At 46.5% G+C, this 19,232-nt stretch overlaps 1 protein-coding gene across 1 annotated transcript in view; it reads right to left on the bottom strand.

Annotated features, from left to right (window-relative positions):
* Nucleotides 1–19,232, bottom strand: part of LOC147461195 (importin beta-like SAD2) — a 111,346-nt gene that overhangs the window by 44,022 nt on the left and 48,092 nt on the right. The window contains exons 12-13 of the mRNA XM_086508812.1: nucleotides 6,036–6,077; nucleotides 5,837–5,955 (exon numbers count right to left, since the gene is read on the bottom strand). Of these exons, the coding sequence (XP_086364938.1) occupies nucleotides 5,837–5,955; nucleotides 6,036–6,077 (161 nt within the window). The remainder of the gene's footprint in view (nucleotides 1–5,836; nucleotides 5,956–6,035; nucleotides 6,078–19,232) is intronic.

Here is a 19,232-nt window from a genome sequence, read left to right on the forward strand (position 1 = left end):
AACCACCCAACCAACGACATCGGAAACCATGATTATGGCGTACTTGGTATCATTGCAAGAGACCGTAAACAAGCAAGGCGAAGACTTACGAGCACTTGCAATGGAGAATGGCACACTAAGGGTACTTGTGGTTGAGAATGAGAATTTCAAGAGGACACTTGAGATGCAAACAACACATTTGATGCAACTTGAAGAGGAAGTCAAGGAATGTAAACGCTCTCTTGTGGACTTGAATGCTTTGAAGGAGCGGATGAGCAAAGTAGAGCATGACCATGTATTGAAAGAGGAGAAATTTGACACTATGAGCTGGGATGTATGCGACATGAAAAATGTATGCACAAACAAGTCTTGGGCTGATGTATGTGGTAGCAATGTGGTTTCTAATTCCTCACTCATGCAAGCTATGGTTCAAACAAAGAATGTTGAGAATGTGGATGTGGAGGAGTTGAAGGAACGGGAGCGACGTTCCAAGAACATTGTTATTCGTGGAATTCCCGAAGAGAAGTTAGAGACACCTCCTTCTCTTGCCATTGTTATTGAAGATTTCTTCAAAACCCACTTTGGCATGTCCGGAGTTATGGTCTATGGAGCACATAGAGTGGGGAAGCAAGGAGCTCCTCGCTCGGGAGAACGGCCAATTGTATGCACCATGCCGGATGAGACCAAGCGAAAGATTATCCTTGATAATAGTTGGATCTATTTGAGGGATACAAAATGTTTTGTATGTGAAGATCGCACTATTTAGCAACAAAATATGCGTCGCAAGGCATATGAGGAAAAGAATAATAAAAACAAAGAGATCTCTCATGAAGAAAATGCGCCCAAGGAGGAGCCAAGTCTCTCAAGCAAATAGGGATGCGTGACCTATGAGACCGAGTTACAATTGAAAATATGCTTTTGGAATTGTAATGGATACCCATGGAATGCGGGGGTTGGCATTGATGAACTAACAAGCAAAGCCGATGTTGTACTTCGTGTTGAAACTTGGGAGCATGATACACAAAGGATTAACGGCTTGGAGGATTACACTGTACATTCATTGATGTGGTCAAAGAATCTCAAGCAACGAAGAGGACAAGGAGGGTTAGCATGTATGGTTAAGAAAGGATTGGAAGATTTTGTATCAATTGTGAAAGATGACAAGTACAAACGTTATGTATGGCTGAAAATTATGACACCAAAAAGAGCACCCATTTTTGTAGCCGGTTGCTACATTCTTCATCATGATTCTCCCTTTTATGCTTGCATGGATAGAGATCAACCATTTTCTGATTTGGAAGAGGACATTGCTTATTTCAAAGGTGAAGGTGATGTTATTGTATTTGGGGATATGAATGCTCGCACAAAAACATTGCAACATGATACTCAACAATTTGATATGCCATACATTTCAAGGGAGTTGGAGGAAGTTCACTTGTATGATCGTACTTCAATGGATGAGAAAGAGCCGGATCACTATGGAAAGTTACTTTTACACGTGTGTAATAGCACGGGTATGCTCATTGCCAATGGTGTATCTTTGTGGAGTGGAACCAATGGATTTACATGTAGGAGACATAATGGGGATAGTGTGATTGACTATATGCTACTCTCTGAAGCCATCATGTATCGCATAAAGAGTTTTATGTTTGGTCAATGGACCCCGGAATCCGACCATCGCACCTTATGTATTGACCTTTCATGTGGAGAAGCAACTAAGCTTGATAATCTCAGCCAAAGGAAAGAGAAGTTATCACTATGTATGGATTTCAAACGGGCACCAATGTACATTGACATGGTTGAGCAAAAATTATGGATGACAAAGCTTCAATGTGATGCACCATTGGAAACTAAATGGGAAGCTTTCAAGAAAGCTATTTGTTCTTGTGCGGAAGAATGCTTTGCCATAAAGCATCTCCATGGTATCAACAAAGATAGATCACGCAAAAGGTGGTTTGATAAAGAATGTCAAGATGCTCGAAAGTCCTTGATAAAGCTTGATGCAACTATGGACAAAGACAACTATCAAAGTCATTTGCATACATACAAGGCATTGATTCAAAAGAAGAGAAGAAGATGGGAAGTAAAGTAACAAGAATTTCAAGTCCAAGAAAAGGCACATGCATGTGGAAGATTTTGGAGAAACTTGAGAGGCAAGCGGATTGAGAATTTTGGTAACTTGAGTCTAGTGGATATGTACACACATTGTAGGCAATTATATGAGCAAGCAAATACTGAAAAAATTGCCATTTTATGGTTCACTCCCATGTATGCCAACTTTTTTTACTATTGTGGATGTATGCGGTGGGCTTGAAAAGTTGGCCACTCGCAAAGCGGGAGATCTTCAAGGTATCAAGCCGGAGATGATCAAATGGACGGGAGATTTTACCCATGAGTGGATGTGTGATATGTTCAACCTTGCACTTCAACATGGTATGCCTTATGATTGGAGTACTAATTGGGTTAAGCCTTTGCATAAAGGAGGGGATGTAAAGAATGTAAGCAACTACCGGACTATAATGATTGGGTCTCTTATGGCAAAGTTGTTTGGGTGCATAATGGAGATGAAATTGAGTGATTGGGCTGAAGAGAATGACAAGCGTGCAAAGGGACAAGCGGGTTTTCGTCGATGCCATAGCACCATTGATCATCTTGTCACTCTTCGTATTCTCATGGAGGAAAGTCGGTTGAAAGGCAAGCAATTGTATTGTTGTTTTGTGGACTTTAAGAAAGCCTTTGATATGATTCCATGTAACAATTTGTGGAGAAGGATGGAAGAACTCCAAGTGCCAAGTGAGTTTATGCTTGCGGTTTCTCGAATCTATGAGAAGGTGATTTGTCAATTGCGCATGGGAAGAGAAATTTCAGAAATTTTTGTAAGCACTATTGGGGTTAAACAAGGATGTCCATTGTCACCAACTCTCTTTGGTCTATGCATCCATCAATTGGAACAAATGGTACTTGACTTTATGCAAGAAGAAGGCATTGAAGAGGTCACTATTTGCAATGCGGTAATCATGCTTTTGTTGTATGCGGATGATGTAGTGCTTCTAGCACACACTTTAGAAGATGCACAAAAGCTTATGGTTGTCCTTGAGAACTTTTGCTTGCATAGTAGGTTGATTGTGAATGAATCCAAAACAAAGGTTATGCTTGTGAAAACCAACCATAAGGAGAAGCCATGCATTGTGTACAACAACGAGACACTTGAAGTTGTTGAGAGCTTTAAGTACCTTGGCCTTGAGGTTAAATCCAATCACAAGTGGCATGAATGTGCTATGCGTCGTTTGGAAGCGGGAAAGAGAGCATATTACGCATTTGAGAACATGTGTAATGCGGGAAACATCAAGTGTTGGGTTCTCAAGAAGTATCTTTTTGATGCATTGGTGACACCGGTTCTTCTTTATGGAGTTGAAGTGTGGGGAGGGAGCATCTCAAAGTCTACTTGGAAAGATTTTGAGAATGTCCAAAAGCGTTTTCTTACAAACTTTCTCCAAGTTAAGACACAAACACCATATATGCTCCTACTTCTTGAGTCGGGATCTCTTCCAATTGAGGTTATGGGCATGGAAAGGGTTGTGGAGTACATGATAAAGATGCGTCAAAACCCCTCACATCGACTTCCTACAATTGCATGGGAAGCAAGCAAAAAAGTTCAAAAGACGCATAAAAGCAAGATGTTGAGCACGGGATGGATGCAAGACATAAAGAAGTGGTTTGGGAGATGGGATGCATTACACTTGCTACATGATGCTTCAATTGACTCTCAAGTGAATGAAGCTTTTCTACAACGCCAATGTATTACGGCTTGGGAGAAATCCGGTGGGTCACGCTTCATACATTACACCACCTATATTGCCCCCAACTACAAAACCATGTTCTTCGCTGAGAGAGGAAACCGTACTCACACTTACATGCTTGAGCCTATTCCCTTGTCCGCGATACGCACTATCGCAGCAATTCGGCTTAGCTCCCATTTCCTTCGATGCGAGATAGGGCGTTGGGGCGATGGAGAAGAGTCAAATCGATTGTGCACATTATGCTCACTGCAAGTTCGAGAGTCTGAGTACCACACACTACTAGAGTGCTCAGCTTTTGATCACATCCGAACTTGCTTCTCTCACATTTTCAGCCATAACTTAGACCTACACACTTTCCTCTCCCAACCAAAGTGTGGGCTCTCCATTGCGACTCTCATCACTACAATTTTGGAGCATCGAGAGTCACTCATCATCCATACACATACTACATCACATGTAACTTTGGTCCCATAGGTCATATTTGACCTCCGAAGACGATAATAAAATCTCTCTCTCTCTCTCTCTCTCTCTCTCTCTCTCTCTCTCTCTCTCTCTCTCTCTCTCTCTCTCTCTCTCTCTCTCTCTCTCTCTCTCTCTTTTTCTGCCTGCATACATGGATACACACTTATCTCATGGAATAAGATACGCTATTGGACAGATATGCACATTTCTCACCATATGGAGACTGGCCGATTTCGAGGGATGCCGGCAAGGACCAAGATATGTCACCTATGTAACTTAGAGCCAGAGACAGAGCTGCACTACACATGTCACTGCCCGGCATACTATGAGATAGGCGGCCGCTTCCATTGCCTGTTCAGAGAAGGCTTCGGACCTTTTTCTAGAGTCACGAGATACAAGGATCGGAGGTGTCTCGGATTGTTCCTGCTAGAACTGCGCAAACTTAGGGAGAGCTTGCTAAGGACATCAGGGGAAAGACGGTCTTAGAGACGAATCACATATTTTTTTGCACCCGCCAGAGGAGAGTCAACGGAGCAGTCATTACAGCAAATCTCAGAGCCTACTCATACTAGAGGTACACTGCTTGACCGAGCCACTGAGCTTGGCAGATCCAGACGTCCACAGGGGGGGGGGGGGGTTCCCACTACCGACGAAGGCTGCAACAGAAGATACAGATCACTCTAGCTCGACATGCAAGACGCCCAACCAGAGTACTGACCATGGAGGAGGTCGATGAGATCCGACAGCGACCGATGAGAGATTTCATATGAACCCACAATAACCCACCCCCCCCCCCCCCCCCCCCCCTAATTTCCTTTCTCCTTAGTGTTTTAGTGTTGATTCTTTGTAACTATGTAATTTCCGTACTCAGACATGGTATCAGATTCACCAATTGTAACTTTTTGGTCTCATAGGTCATTTTGGCCTTTTGAAGACGTTATATTAACATTTCATTTCATTTCTATCTCTCTCGCGCGCGTGGGGTAAATCACACACACACACTTCTTTTGATACATCTCAGACACACTCACACTCACGCGCACAGATTATTTTCAGGCCTGAACGTTGAAGCATGCAGTCGATGAAAAAAACACTGTAAGTGGCTCAGTGAATAAACAGAAACTTTGTGCCTTAATTATGGATGCCTGCTTTATGAGCAGCGATAACAGACTCTAGGAGCAGGATACGTTCTTGACTTATTTGGCAAGCAATGTTAGTGAAATAACTTTGTAAGAAGATGTGATTGCCTGTTAGCAGATATCAAAAACAATCCTTGCAAGCCACATACACTGTGATTATGGACATAATAGGGTCCAACTTCCAAGGCTCTATGAACTAAAGATTTCATAGAGCCTATGAACTGAAACCTTCAAGGCTCTTGACTATAAGGGAGAAATAAAAAATTTATTCAACTTTTTGTGAGTGATGGAAGCGAGAGAAATGGTTGGACGCATTCATAGCTAGCGTGCCATGTTACTGCTCTATAGCTCATGAATCCAACTGACAATTTATTCTTCCAAACAATTACAACGAAGTCAACAATGTGTATATGGGTCACACAATTTTTCGGTCTCTAGGAGTAAGAAAGTAATCACCAGGTTTTGGCAAAGTCCCAAGGCAAACGGAGCCATTTCTTCGCCAAATTTGTCAACGATAGTTTCCAGAGTGAAAACCAAATCCTCATTTTCCACTTCATTCATCAATTTAAAAAACTCTGCAGTGGCAATAAAACATCAAGTTGCTATACCAAGTATCCTTGAAATGGACACGCTGCAAGCATACTAGCAACTATACCATCAAGAAGTTGTGGTAAGATGGGACGAAGCTCATTGAGATCTGCAGCATAGAAAGCGAAAAACCAGTCAGATCCACCTTCAAAATGACGACACAAGAGCACATAAAATGGCAGGAGTTGCCGTGTAAATAGCATTCATTTCTTGATTTTATGAAATATAGGATGGGTCATGAGAGCAGATCACAGGGAAGGAAGTCGAACAATTTAACTACAGTAACAAACTTCTTGCCAACAATTCGACAATGAATAGCCACATCCAGTGGTCTCATTCGATAACTCTGCAAAATTCAGCTGCATGCCCTCTCAAGACCAAATCTGACCAGGCCACCTTCAGCTGCTATAAAGAAGGCCCAAGAATTTCTCATAACTTACATCCACTCAGAGAAACGAATCACGACACATTTCGCAAAATAACCCTTGCTAAAGAAGATAATGCCTTGCTCCCTCATGTACAGACAGGAAAAGTCTCCGTAAAAATTAATCAAATTTTCAGATATCTCCCGCATGGACTAATTAATCATACCTAGAGAGAGCATCAGGGAAAACAAAATGCCGCAAAATGAACTAAGCTAAGTAAGTAAACATCAAAGAAGAGGATTTTGGATGCTAAATTTAAAGAGGTGATATTTTGTGGGCATGCTTCTCACTCCAAAGGATTTCAGTTTTGGGATCCTTCATCCAGTGGCATTGTTCTATCCCCATGATGTCGGTTTAAAGAGACTAGATTTGGTCTTGCCTCTAGCGGAGCTTCTTCAATTCATAGAAATATTGATCAATTTCTACATGTGGACGTCATAGAGTCTCTTATAGCACCTGCACCCCCTTACATCACTCTCACTGCTCCTACCCCTCTTATTGGTTCCTCTTCACCTTATCCATCGGAGTCCATGGAGCTCACGATATACTCCCCCCACCCCAACCCCCACACCCCCAACCCGGGAATAAGAGGCTGATTCTATCACTTGGAAGTCCCTCAGAACGCCACAATGATGCCTATTCTGAGGGCAAGTAGATCACTCTTTGAATGGCAGGCATGAAGGCATCAAACGGGCAACTGTAAAATCTAGATACAACTAGCCAAACTGAATGCCACACTAAAAAACCTCTCCAAAAGCTAGTAAAAAGTGCCCAGACAAGCTAAGGGGAGAGAGGATGACAGCAATCTCTGAAGGATAGGCACTTCCACCAAAAGCCCTATCAGCGACCATAGACCAAGAAACTGATCCACCAAAAGCCACAAGCAGTGAAGAGTGGCAATAAGCAACTGCAAGAGCTCGGCATCGGGCACATGCCCACCAACTGGAAGAGGCTTCCAAGGTTAGGAAAGCTGCCACTTTCTTGAAAGGCATTGCCTTACATGGTGGACGACACTATTGATGCAAGGACAGGCACCCGCCACATGCGTGCACATGAGGTGTCTGAACACTATGCCTTTTGCAAAAATCTTGTCAGGCCAAGGGCCAGGACGCACACACACACACACACACACACACACACACACACACACACGTGCTAACATTCTATTCTTTATTTTCCTTTCTTTATCTACCCCTTTTGCTATATCCTACAAGAGAGGACAATCACTTCGATTTTAGAAAGCGGTATGTGACGGGCTTTAAGGTTATGGTTTCTACCTTCAGATTGGAGACAGCTGATCACTGCGCATTTCTGACCGGTCACACACTCTCTCTCGATAGAAAGATGGTCCATGTCAATCTCTAGTCAAAGAAAGAATCCTCCTAGACAGTGGACTGACAGTTAGCTTTGCAAGGAGACACGACATGCTGGTATGGAGAGATGACATCATGGTTTGAGCTACATGGATTCAGCATGGACAGACTACCCCCCTTCCACCAGTACTCATTGGATGCTGCCTCTTTGACTCTTACACAGTCCGAGATCACCAGGTTCATTTGCCAGGACATGACTCAGCTGCATACCAGGAGGACTTGGATTCAGCCGACACATGAGTTGGGCACGAAGATGGCTTTCTATAGGGAGCATCTTCTCCAGCTCACTGAGGATGGTTTTGTGGTGAGGCCCAGATACATGGACACCCACTTATCTCACGGGATACGGTGTGCTATTGGCCAGATACGCACATCTTCACACAAGCTTCGGGCGGAGACTGGCAGATACATCGGATTGTCAGCACAGGCCAGGACATGTCCTCTATGTCATACGGAGACTGAGACAGAGTTGCATTATGTATGCCATCGCCTAGTTCACTATGAGATACAAGGTTGCTTCCATTGCTTGTTCAGATGGACCGCTTTCTAGAGTCATGGGGTATGAGGACCAGAGATGTCTAGGATTGTTCTTGCTGGAGCTATGAAGACACAGAGAGCTAGTTGAGAGGAGAGGCTAGCCAGTCTCAAAGACGGATCACAGGTGACAGACCTCTTCTATAGAGCAGATATTGTGCAGCCAGAGGTGCAACAACCACAGCAGAGCTCATACTCTCCTCATGCCAAAGCCACGCTAATCGATCGAGCGACTGAGCTCGGGAGATCCAGGCTCCCACGGCTGAGGAGGGCTACACAACATTGGCGGAGACTACATCAGCAAATTCCGGTCACCTTGGCCCGATATGCACGACGCCCAGTCAGACCTACTGACCATGGAGGAGATTGATGAGATCCGCCAGCGATCGATGGACTCCTGTGATCTTGATCAAGATTGTATATCGTACTAACTCTTGTATCTTCCCTTGTACCACTTTTGTCTCAGCCTTGTATCAGATATTGTATGAGCGCCCCCCCAACCCACCCACTTACCATCTAGTAGGTAGGGATTTTGTGTCACGATTGCGACTGTTGCAATATTACATACACTCCTAGTTGCAGATACGCAAAGTGCCATGCCAAGGAGAACCCCTACGCTTGGATGCTCACGACTCTTCGCTCAAGAGACATGCCTCTTCGCCAAAAGCCACACTCCTTTGACAACTGGTCACACCCCTTCGCTCTACGATTGCGACTCTTCACCGAAAGGATATGTCTTTACGTCTAAAGTCGCCTCTCTTCACCATAAGGCGTGCCTTTTCATTTGTGTCTCTTCGTCTCCTATATAAGGAGCCTATTGTACTCAGTTTTCAAGCATTCATTCATTCAATCAATCAAACACACATTCAGTCTCCAGTCTCAGTTCAATCTTAAGTATGAAGTTTTAAGTCTTAATTATAGGATAAGCACCACTAATCCTCACATTTTGGATATTTTTTATTTGTAACTTTGTGGTCGCATAGGTCATTTTGGCCTTCTGAAGACGTTAATATAGCATTTCATTTCATCATCTCTCTCTCTCTCTCTCTCTCTCTCTCTCTCTCTCTCTCTCTCTCTCTCTCTCTCTCTCTCTGCTACTCCCGCCCCTCCTCCCCTCCCGCTCGCTGCTCCCTCTCTCCAGCTCCCGCCCACTGCCCCTGCTCCCGCACGCGCTCCCCTCCCCCCCCCCTCCGCGCTGTTGCTCTCTGCTACCCTTGCCTCCGCGCCCCTGCCTAGCCCCCTGCTCCCTCCCGCTGCCCCTGTTGCTCCCACGTGCTATCCCTGCAATCCCCCCAACCTAGCGCGTAGAAAGAGAAAGAGGGGGGAAAATTGCGTAGAGAGAGAAAGAGGGGAGAAAAATAGAGTAGAGAGAAAGAGAGGGAAAATCGCGTAGAGAGAGAGGGAAAAAAAACGACATATAAATAGCGTAGAGAGAGAAAGAGGGGAAAATCGCGTATAGAGAGAGAAAGACAGAAAAAAAGAGTAGTGTAGAGAGAGAGAGAGAGAGAGAGAGAGAGAGAGAGAGAGAGAGAGACCTCTTCTTCACTTATATACCCCTCTCCCTCTCCTGTTGCGGCCTTCCAATCATGAGAAAACAGAATGGCAAGGATGACCCGGTGGAGGATGCCATCTAAAAATGCAAAGAAGAATTGAGCGAGTCCCGCAACAAGATCAACCGCCACCTCCTAGGTACTATTAACGTACTCGACGCGCGCGCGGCAGCACAGGAAAGCACGATACATACACTCAAGGATCGCGTGAAGGCCCAGGATGAGAAAATCGCACTACTCAAGAAAGAGCTTGCAGAGGTGCGATCGTAGAATGTCCTTGAAGAGGGAGAGCTTCAACCCTCAGTAATTGAAGAGCTTAACACGATTAAGGAACAAGTGCGGGCCATCAAATAAGGTGGGGAGCAACAAAAAGAAATGACGACCTCGTGGGTAGATGTCATCACAAAGACCCAACAAAAACCAGAAGAGGCAGAAAAATGGATCGAGATTGTCAAGAAAGGAAACAAAGCTCTCCCACCAAAATAGAGGCTTCACCAAGGATTGCCGCTTCCAACACAAGTTGGAAGTAAATGCGGTGCCTCGTTGGTCGCTATAGTTGATTACCTCTTGGAGAAATGCTCCAATGTCCTCTTCTTTTAGCACCTTAAAGAGGTAATTGTTGCACTCCTCAATAAGCTCTTGATTTGCAAGGAGTTCCGGCTTCTTGTAAGTCGGATGCAAGAGAGCCGTAAAGTAATGGATAGGTCTCTTCATCCAATCCCACCGCTTTTTGATTAGGAGGAGAATGTCGTCTCTCTTGGGAGAGTCCTCGAGGTAATCACTACAAGAAGAGAGAGGAAATGTACTAAGTAGAGAAACAAGCATGTAGAATCTTGATATATAGAGAATGTATTATGTAATAATATATATGTAGTTATACCGTGTTCCATCGGGAGCCCCATCTAGGATTGTTGTAACAAACTACTGAAGTGTCAAAGCCTAAAGAATGGAGCCAACGTACAGATGACGTGACTGCCCGAGAGCAGAAACCCTAGCCCTAATTTTTGCCAAAAACCCTAACCTAATTCTGGAAACCCTAACCCTAAAACCTGCAAACCCTAATTCTAGAAATCCTAAGAAGAACAAGTAACAGAAAAAGAAGTCCTACCAACTTATGGGGACCCCGTCCGATGAGGCCCCAAGTGATATAAAGGCATTAAACATAAAGCAGAATACGCTCAAAAGACTTTGCACATCAAAATATGATGATGTGGCACCTGTACGGACGTTCCGGAATTCGCGGCGGATTTTTAGGAAAATCCTGAAATTTTAGGAAAGTGATTTTTTGGGGTCAGCTTTTCATATTTGATGCTTTTAGGCTTTCGGCCTTTAAATATGAGCCTTGGGGGCCCTCTCTGGCACTTTTTAGCGCGCAGATTGCAGAACAAGTGCTCCTCGACTGTTGTACTTTGCGAATCAACAGTAATATAAAGATATACCGAAAGGGACGCCAAGGTTTGGAGCCAATACTCTCTGGGGTGGATTCCGCCACTCCGTGTCACGTGTCGTCTCTCTTTCTCTCAGTTCAGTTGTTATTGAAGTGCTAAAAGTCTGTTCAGTCTGTTCTTTTCTATTGGCACGTAGTGCCCGCCTTCTAAAAGTATGTTCAGTCTGTTCTTTTCTATTGGCACGTAGTGCCCACCTTGTGACAATTGTAGACTTCTCAATCTCCTTGTAAGCTTCCTCCATGAAGTGCCATAGAAGCCCAATAGTTGCCCCCTCCATGTCGGTCATGCGCAGAGCCTTGTACAAGGGGAAGATCGCAATGACAAGACCCTTAATTTCTTGCCAAAACTCCTCCCGCAAGCAAAGCCGTTGGATGGCTTTTACATCTTGTTGTGAAGCGGCAGACTATCCATTCATCCATTCCTTAAACTCATCGGAGACCATGGTCTTTTGTATTTTGTTTTGCACATCATAGAGCTGCTCTAGAAGTAGCCACATAGTGGCAAAGCGAGTGGCCGATGGCTTCTTCAACTCAAGGTCGGAGTAGGTGCGGTAAATTGCAAGCACCCTCACTTTGCCATTGATGAAGTTGATGATGGAGAGTGCTTGGTTGAGGATATCTTTCACCCAACCTAGCTCCCCTATGTCTTCAAAGAGAAGGTCAAGGCAATGAGAGGCACATGGAGTCCATACTATGGATGGAAATTTCTTCCCTAGCCTCTTACTCATTGCCTTGCAATTTGAAGCATTGTCGGTAATCACTTGCACGACATGCTCAGCACCAACCTACATAAGAAGCATTTGCGACAAAAAGAGTTAAAACTTAAAAGTTAAAACATAGGACTCACTGGCAATTGCTCAAGACATAAAGGCTCGATTTAAGATTTTACCTCAAGAATGGCTTGACGGATGTGCTTCCAAATGAATGCCCCGATCATTTTCTTCCCTCTCGAACCCGCATCCACCACCCGCAAGAAGTACGTGCCAAGAGGACAAGAAGCAAGAATGTTGATGATGGCCCTCTTCTTGCGGTCGCCACATCCGTCGAAGAGAATAGAGCATCCATACTTTGCCCAACCCGCACGTACGGGCTCAAGTGACTTGTCAATCTTTGCCGTCTCTTCATCAAGCTTCTTTGTTCTCATGTCGTGGTATGACACACCCGTCCACCCTTCGCATGGACCAACCGCCGCAGTTGCTATGATAATCCTCTTTCATCGCTCCCACCGAAGAATGTTGAAGGAGAGATTGCATTCAATCACCGTGCGGACAATCTCTATTTCCGCGATTCTATCTCTCCTTGAGGAGAGACAAGGGGCCAGAGCATCCACCCACCGATTTAGCAAGAGAAGCTTGCTTTGCCATCTTCGGAGGCCGGCCACCATCACTTGAAGACCCCTTGGACTTCTTGGAGATGGCACCACCATCACATGAGACCGCCGTGGCACCGGTAGCCATGGACAAAGTCGGAGAGGCCTCTTCCTCCGAATCGGAGCTATCAACATCCGGCGACACGAACTCAACCGAGGTGACTCTACCCTTGCGTGTCTTCAATGGAAGATACTTTCTCTTGCATTCCGCAAGGATATCTTCCGGGATATTAGGACATGGGCCCGCTTGTCCTTCCATCTTTGTCAAGTGGATGATGAGAAGGGTGACGGAAAAGGTCATACCTTTTGGGCAATATTTGCACCACTACTTGCAAGTGTTTTGCTTGCCCCCCACCCGTTCAAAATATCGGCAATGCTTCTCAAAGGCTTCATGAAGAGGAGGCGGCATTATGTAGTATGTAGCTACTAGCTACTAGCTACTAGTATGATGTATGATGTATCAATAGATTAGAGAGAGAGAGAGAGAGAGAGAGAGAGGATGGGGTGGGGGTGGGAGAAGGAGAGACCCAAGGGAGCTTGAGGGGGAGAGACCCAAGGGAGAGAAGATGGAGACTCGAGAGCTTGAGCCTTGTCACTTGAGAGCTTCAATGGAAGCACATGGATGATGAGAGCATTGAGAGGCTTAGCGCTAGAGCTTGTACAATGTAACTTGTAGGTTGTGTTGGAGAACAAGGGGGAGGAGTTGCTTAAATAGGAAGAGGAAGAGCATGGGAGAGGGAGAGCAATGAGCATGAGGCATTATGCACATTGCATATAATGCATGTGAGAGGGAGAGCATGGCAATCGGCCATGGGCATTGGCACATGGTTGCAAAACGGCTCTAAAACGGCTACTTGTAAACGTTCAAAAACTGCCAACGGTCATAAAAGGTTGTAAAATTTTGCCATACGGAACGTATGAAACGGACAGTACGCGACGGGACCGGCCGAACGGAACGAACGTTCCGTACGACGTACAAAAACTACCCTGCCCTGGAGTCATCTCGACAACTAGCTCTACGCGGCGATACAACATGTTGGTATGGACAGATGACAGCATGGTTTCAGTCGCATGGTTTCAACATGGATAGATTGCCTCCGTTTCAATACTCCCTGGATGCACCCTCCCTGTCTCTCACACAGACAGAGATCACCAGACTCATACGCCAGGATCTTATTCAGCTAGATACTAGGAGCACATGGATACAGCCGACATGGGAGTCGGGCACGAAGATGGCCTTCTACAGAGAGCATCTTCTCCAACTCACGGAGGACGGCTTTGTGACTAGGCCTACATACATGGATACGCAGTTATCTCATGGGATAAGATGCGCTATCGGGTAAATACGCACATCCTCACATCAACTCCAAATCGAGACTGGCCGACTTCAAGGGGTGCCAGCAGGGGCCAGGATATGTACCTATGTAACTTAGAACCAGAGACAGAGTTGCACTACACATGTCATTGCCCGGTGTACTATGAGATACGTAGCCGCTTCCACTGCCTGTTTAGAGAAGGTTTCGGACCTGTTTCTAGAGTCATGAGATACAAGGATCAGAGATGTCTCGGATTGTTTTTGCTAGAGCTGCGCAGACTTAGGGAGAGCTTGCTGAAGACATCAGGGGAAAGCCAGTCTCAGAGACGAATCACAAATTTCTTTACACCAGCCAGGGGAGCAATCATTACAACAGACCTCAGAGCTCACCCACACTAGAGGTACGCTGCTTGACCGAGCCATTGAGCTAGGCAAATCTAGACGCTCACGACCTTGGGGGGTCTCCCACCACCGACGAAGGCTGCAACAGAAGATACAGATCACTCTAGCTCGACATGCAAGACACCCAACCAGAGTACTGACCATGGAAGAGGTTGATGAGATCCAACAGCGACCAATGAGAGATTTCATTTGAACCCACCAAACCCCCCACCCCCACCTCGTCTCAATCCCGAATCAACCTCATATTTATTTCCTTTCGCCTTAGTGTTTTAGTGTTCTAGTGTTAGTTCTTTGTAGCTTTCTATTTTCCGTACTCAGACATGATATCAGATTCACCAATTGTAACTTTTTGGTCTCATAGGTCATTTTGGCCTTTCAAAGACGTTAATATAACATTTCATTTCATTTCAATTCTCTCTCACGGTTTTGTGAGGAGGCCCAGATACATGGACACCCACTTGTCTCGTGGGATAGGGTGTGCTATTGGCCAGATACGCACATCTTCACACCAACTGCAGATCGAGACTAGGAAATACAACGGAGTACCAGCAGAGGCTAGGACATGCTCCCCTGTGTGACATGGAGACTGAGACAGAGTTACACTACACATGCCACTACCCTGTCTACTACAAGATACGAGGCCGCTTCCACTGCTTGTTCAGAGAGGGCTTTGGACCACTCTCCAAAGTCATGAGGTATGAAGATCAGAGATACCTAGGTTTGTTTTTGCTAGAGCTGCGCAGACACAGAGAGAGCCTGACGAGAGGAGAGGTCAGCCAGTCTCAGAGACACATCACAGACTTCTTTAGAGCCGACACTGGACACCCGGAGGAGCTACTACCACAGCAGATCTTGTCGCCTCACACCAGAGGTGCACTGATCGACCGAGCGATTGAGCTAGGGAGATCCAGATGCCCATGACGGCAGAGGACTACACACCATGGACGGAGGCTACATCAAAGGATTCGGATCACTTTGGTCCGACATGCACGACGCCCGGTCAGACTGCTGACCATGGAGGAGATTGATGAGATCCGCAAGCGATCGATGCTGGATCTCTTGTGACCTGTGATTTAGCTATTGTAACAAATTGATAACGTATCGACCTATTGAAGAACAGAGCTACCGGCCGAGGGCCCTAAACCCTAAGAAGAACAAGTAACAGAAGAAGTGTCACAGAGTGATGACGTGGTCGCCCGAGAGCAAAAACCCTAACCCTAATTTCTACCAAAAACCCTAATTGTTGAAACCCTAATTCTGGAAACCCTAACCCTAAAGCCCTAATTCTGGAAACCCTAACCCTAAAACCTGCAAACCCTCATTTTGTTGCCAAAAACCCTAGAACTGCAAAAACCCTAACCCTAACCCTAAGGGCAGATTTCCGTGTTTTGCATTGGCTGATGACGTGGCAGGCTATACGGATTTCCGTGATTTACGCTGGCCTCTTTTGGCATTGCTTTTTCGACGAGAAGCTTTTCAGTTTTAAAAGCCTTTTTCTATAACTACTTTTCAGGCCAAGGGCCTTTAAATATGAGGTTAGGGCTCATTCTCTGGCATGCTTCTTGGAGAAGGTGCAAAGTCTGGAGTACCGGATTGTACTTGAATGATGCAATATAAAAAATACCGAAAGGGGCGCCAAGGTTTGGGGCCAATACTCTCTGGGGTGGAATTCCGCCACTCCGTGTCGCGTGTCGTCTCTCTCTATTTCAGTTCAATTGTTATTTGAAGTGCTTAAAGTTGTTCAGTCTGTTCTTTTCTATTGGCACGTGGTGCTCGCCTTGTGACAGCTATTCCAGCTAGCTGCTTACTTCACACCACCCATTTTAGGATTCTGTAGTTTATTTTATCATTTTTCATTTCATTTGTTACTCTGACTTTGTGTGAGATCCACCACATTGTAACGCTCTGGTCTCATAGGTTATTTTGGCCTTTTGAATTTCAATTCATTTCTTCTCTCTCTCTCTCTCTCTCTCTCTCTCTCTCTCTCTCTCTCTCTCTCTCTCTCTCTCTCTCTCTCTCTCTCTCTCTCTGCACCCCTGCCCTGCTCGCATAGCCCCGCAGCCCTGCGCTGCTCTGCCCTACTCGCGCACCCCCGCTGCCCCCAGCCCTGCTCGCGCAACCCCGCAGCCCTGCGATGCTCTGCCCTGCGCTGCACCCTCGCGCCCGCTGACCTGCCCTGCTCGCGCGCTCTCGCACCCTCTCTCCCCCCCCCCCCCCCCCCCCCCCACGCCCGCTGCCGCTGCCCTAGCCCCGCCCCCCCCCCCCCCCCCCCCCCCCCCCCCCTCCTACGCGTAGATTATATCTTACCCACCCCCCTACCCCCCCTCTTTCCCTTTCACGCGTAGGATGTCCATCCTCTACGCGTAGGGAGTTAAATTAATTTTTATTTTTATTTTTTTTTATTTTTTTATTTTTGAACCCCGCCCCCGCCCCCGCCCCCGCCCCCACCACTTTGTAACTTTCGGGCCCCATAGGTCATTATGGCCTTTTGAGGACTTTCGTATAACATTTCATTTCATTTCTACCAACCTTTACCCCCCCCCCCCCCCCCCCCCCTCCTCCTTCACTTCTGTTTTCGAGGCGCGCGCGCGCGCGCACACACACAGCTGAACATATTGAGGGCACCTGGCCACACTGCCTCGCGCTCCGCCACTCATCGCGATCGCCGCCAGTGTGGGTGCACACGTACATCCAGTGCCGCGCCCGTTGCTAGGGTGGGTGCACACGCGCATCTAACCCCCTTGCGGACGACGATCAAACATGAGGAAGACGAACGAAAAAGCCGACCCCCTAGAGGATGCCATTCGAAAATGCAAAGAGGAAATGACGGAGACCATCACGAAGATGAACCGCAATCTCTGGGGCACAATAAACATTCTCGAAGGACGTGTGCTAATCCAAGAGAGCAAGATAAGCACGCTGGAAGACCGAGTGACGACCCAAGAGGAAGAGATCACGTCACTCAAGAAAGAACTCGCCGAAGCCCGATCAAGAAACACACTGGAAGAGGGCGAACTGCAACCCTCAGTAATTGAAGAAATCAACACGATCAAGGAACAAGTACGGACCATCAAAGAGGGAGAAGAACAGCACAAAGAAATGACGACTTTTTGGGTGGATGTTCTTACCAAAACCCAACAGAAGGCGGACGAAACCGAGAAATGGATCAAGGTGGCCAAGAAAGGAAAAGACGAGGAGATAACGCCCACGTCCACACCCAACAACATCATTAACCAGACACTAGAGGAGGAGCAGAGGAGAAGGGTGCGCGCTTTACATGTGAGAATTTGCGGTCTTAAAGATAAAGGCAACGTGGACGAAGAAGTAAAAGAACTCACAGCCTTGATGGGGATTCATGAGCCGACACACACAAGGGCATGGAGGGTGGGCAACATAAAGAAAAATGGAGGCAGTGGAGAAACCTCAAAAGAAAGAGCACTCATCCTCCGTTTTCCCTCCATGGAAGCAAAGAAGTCTTTCTTGAAGAAAAGACCAACTCTTAAGGAGACTAGCATCTTTCTCGGGGATGATCTCACCCTCTCGCAGATCGCCCATATGCAGGAAGAAATGCCGGAGATTAGAGCGCCAAGGAGGAAAGGCAAGATCACTTTCTACCGAGACGGAAAAGTAGTAATACTGGACCGACGCTCCACATGACAGTGCGAGACTTATGGAACCACACTCAAAGTAGCTGCCTGGAATTGCAATGGATCTATGCGTCTTGATGTGGGTGCTTTTGAGGATAGCTTTACTGGAAGAGACGTCATCTTCTACTCTGAGACACACCAGGCCCTGGGGCAATCCATGCCTCACATCAGTGGATATAGGTGGGAGACAGCCTACAGACAAGAGACACGCTCAAATCACAGAGGGCGGGGCTCGGGGGGAGTGGCAATGTTATTTAGAGAGGATCTGCAACCACTGATACATATAGCCCGGAGGGACGAGCAGGCCAGGTACATGTGGGTGAGACTGAAAGCAGAGACAGGCAGATACCTCTATCTAGCTATTTGTTACTTTCCCCCGAGTACATCAGTTTATGCACCACCTAGGGGACAATCCCCTTTCTCTATTTTGGATGATGACATATGGGAGTTCTCTAGGGACGGTGACATTATCATCCTCGGGGACTTCAATGCTAGGACTGCCCATCACTAGGCAGTGTTCTATGATACTTCAGAGGAGATGCTAAGAGAGATAGATGTGGCAGATACAGGCCTTTCCAGACTATCACACGATATGGAATATACTGAGTATGCGCGACACCTGATAGACATGGGCACTGCACATGGATTGGCCATCTTGAACGGCCTACAGAGATTTCCTGCTGCGGGAGGTTTCACATGCTTCCCACACAGACATGGAGTTAGCACGGTGGACTATGTCATGGCACAACCGAATCTCATCTCTAGTATCCAGGATCTCACAATTGGGCCCAGACCGGTCGGGGTGGCAGTAGATCATGCTCTCGTGTCAATGACTATCTCTTTCCAATTCAGTGTAGCACACAGGCCACGAGTAGCAGCCCCTACTCGCTACACATTCACAAGGGAGACGGACTCTGTATACATGGACGGAATCTACAGACGCCTATGCACTGAGGACCCGGGGCGACCTCTGGAGGAGCTAACTACTATACTGACACAGACATTACATGAGGCAGCAGAAGAAGCATACCCACACACCCAGCCTGAGCAGAGCCGCCGATCTGGGAGCATGCCTCAGAACAGCTGGTATGATGAGGAGTGCCGCCAGACTAGAGCCAGACTTCAGAGGGAGGTGTTGTTGGGGGACGTCACTCACAGACAGTCACAGATGGACTTTCGACGCCTGGTGCGGCGGAAGAAGA

Source organism: Adiantum capillus-veneris, chromosome 3 (genome assembly GCF_014529385.1).
Source record: "Adiantum capillus-veneris isolate H3 chromosome 3, ASM1452938v2, whole genome shotgun sequence".
Classification (NCBI taxonomy): domain Eukaryota; kingdom Viridiplantae; phylum Streptophyta; class Polypodiopsida; order Polypodiales; family Pteridaceae; genus Adiantum; species Adiantum capillus-veneris.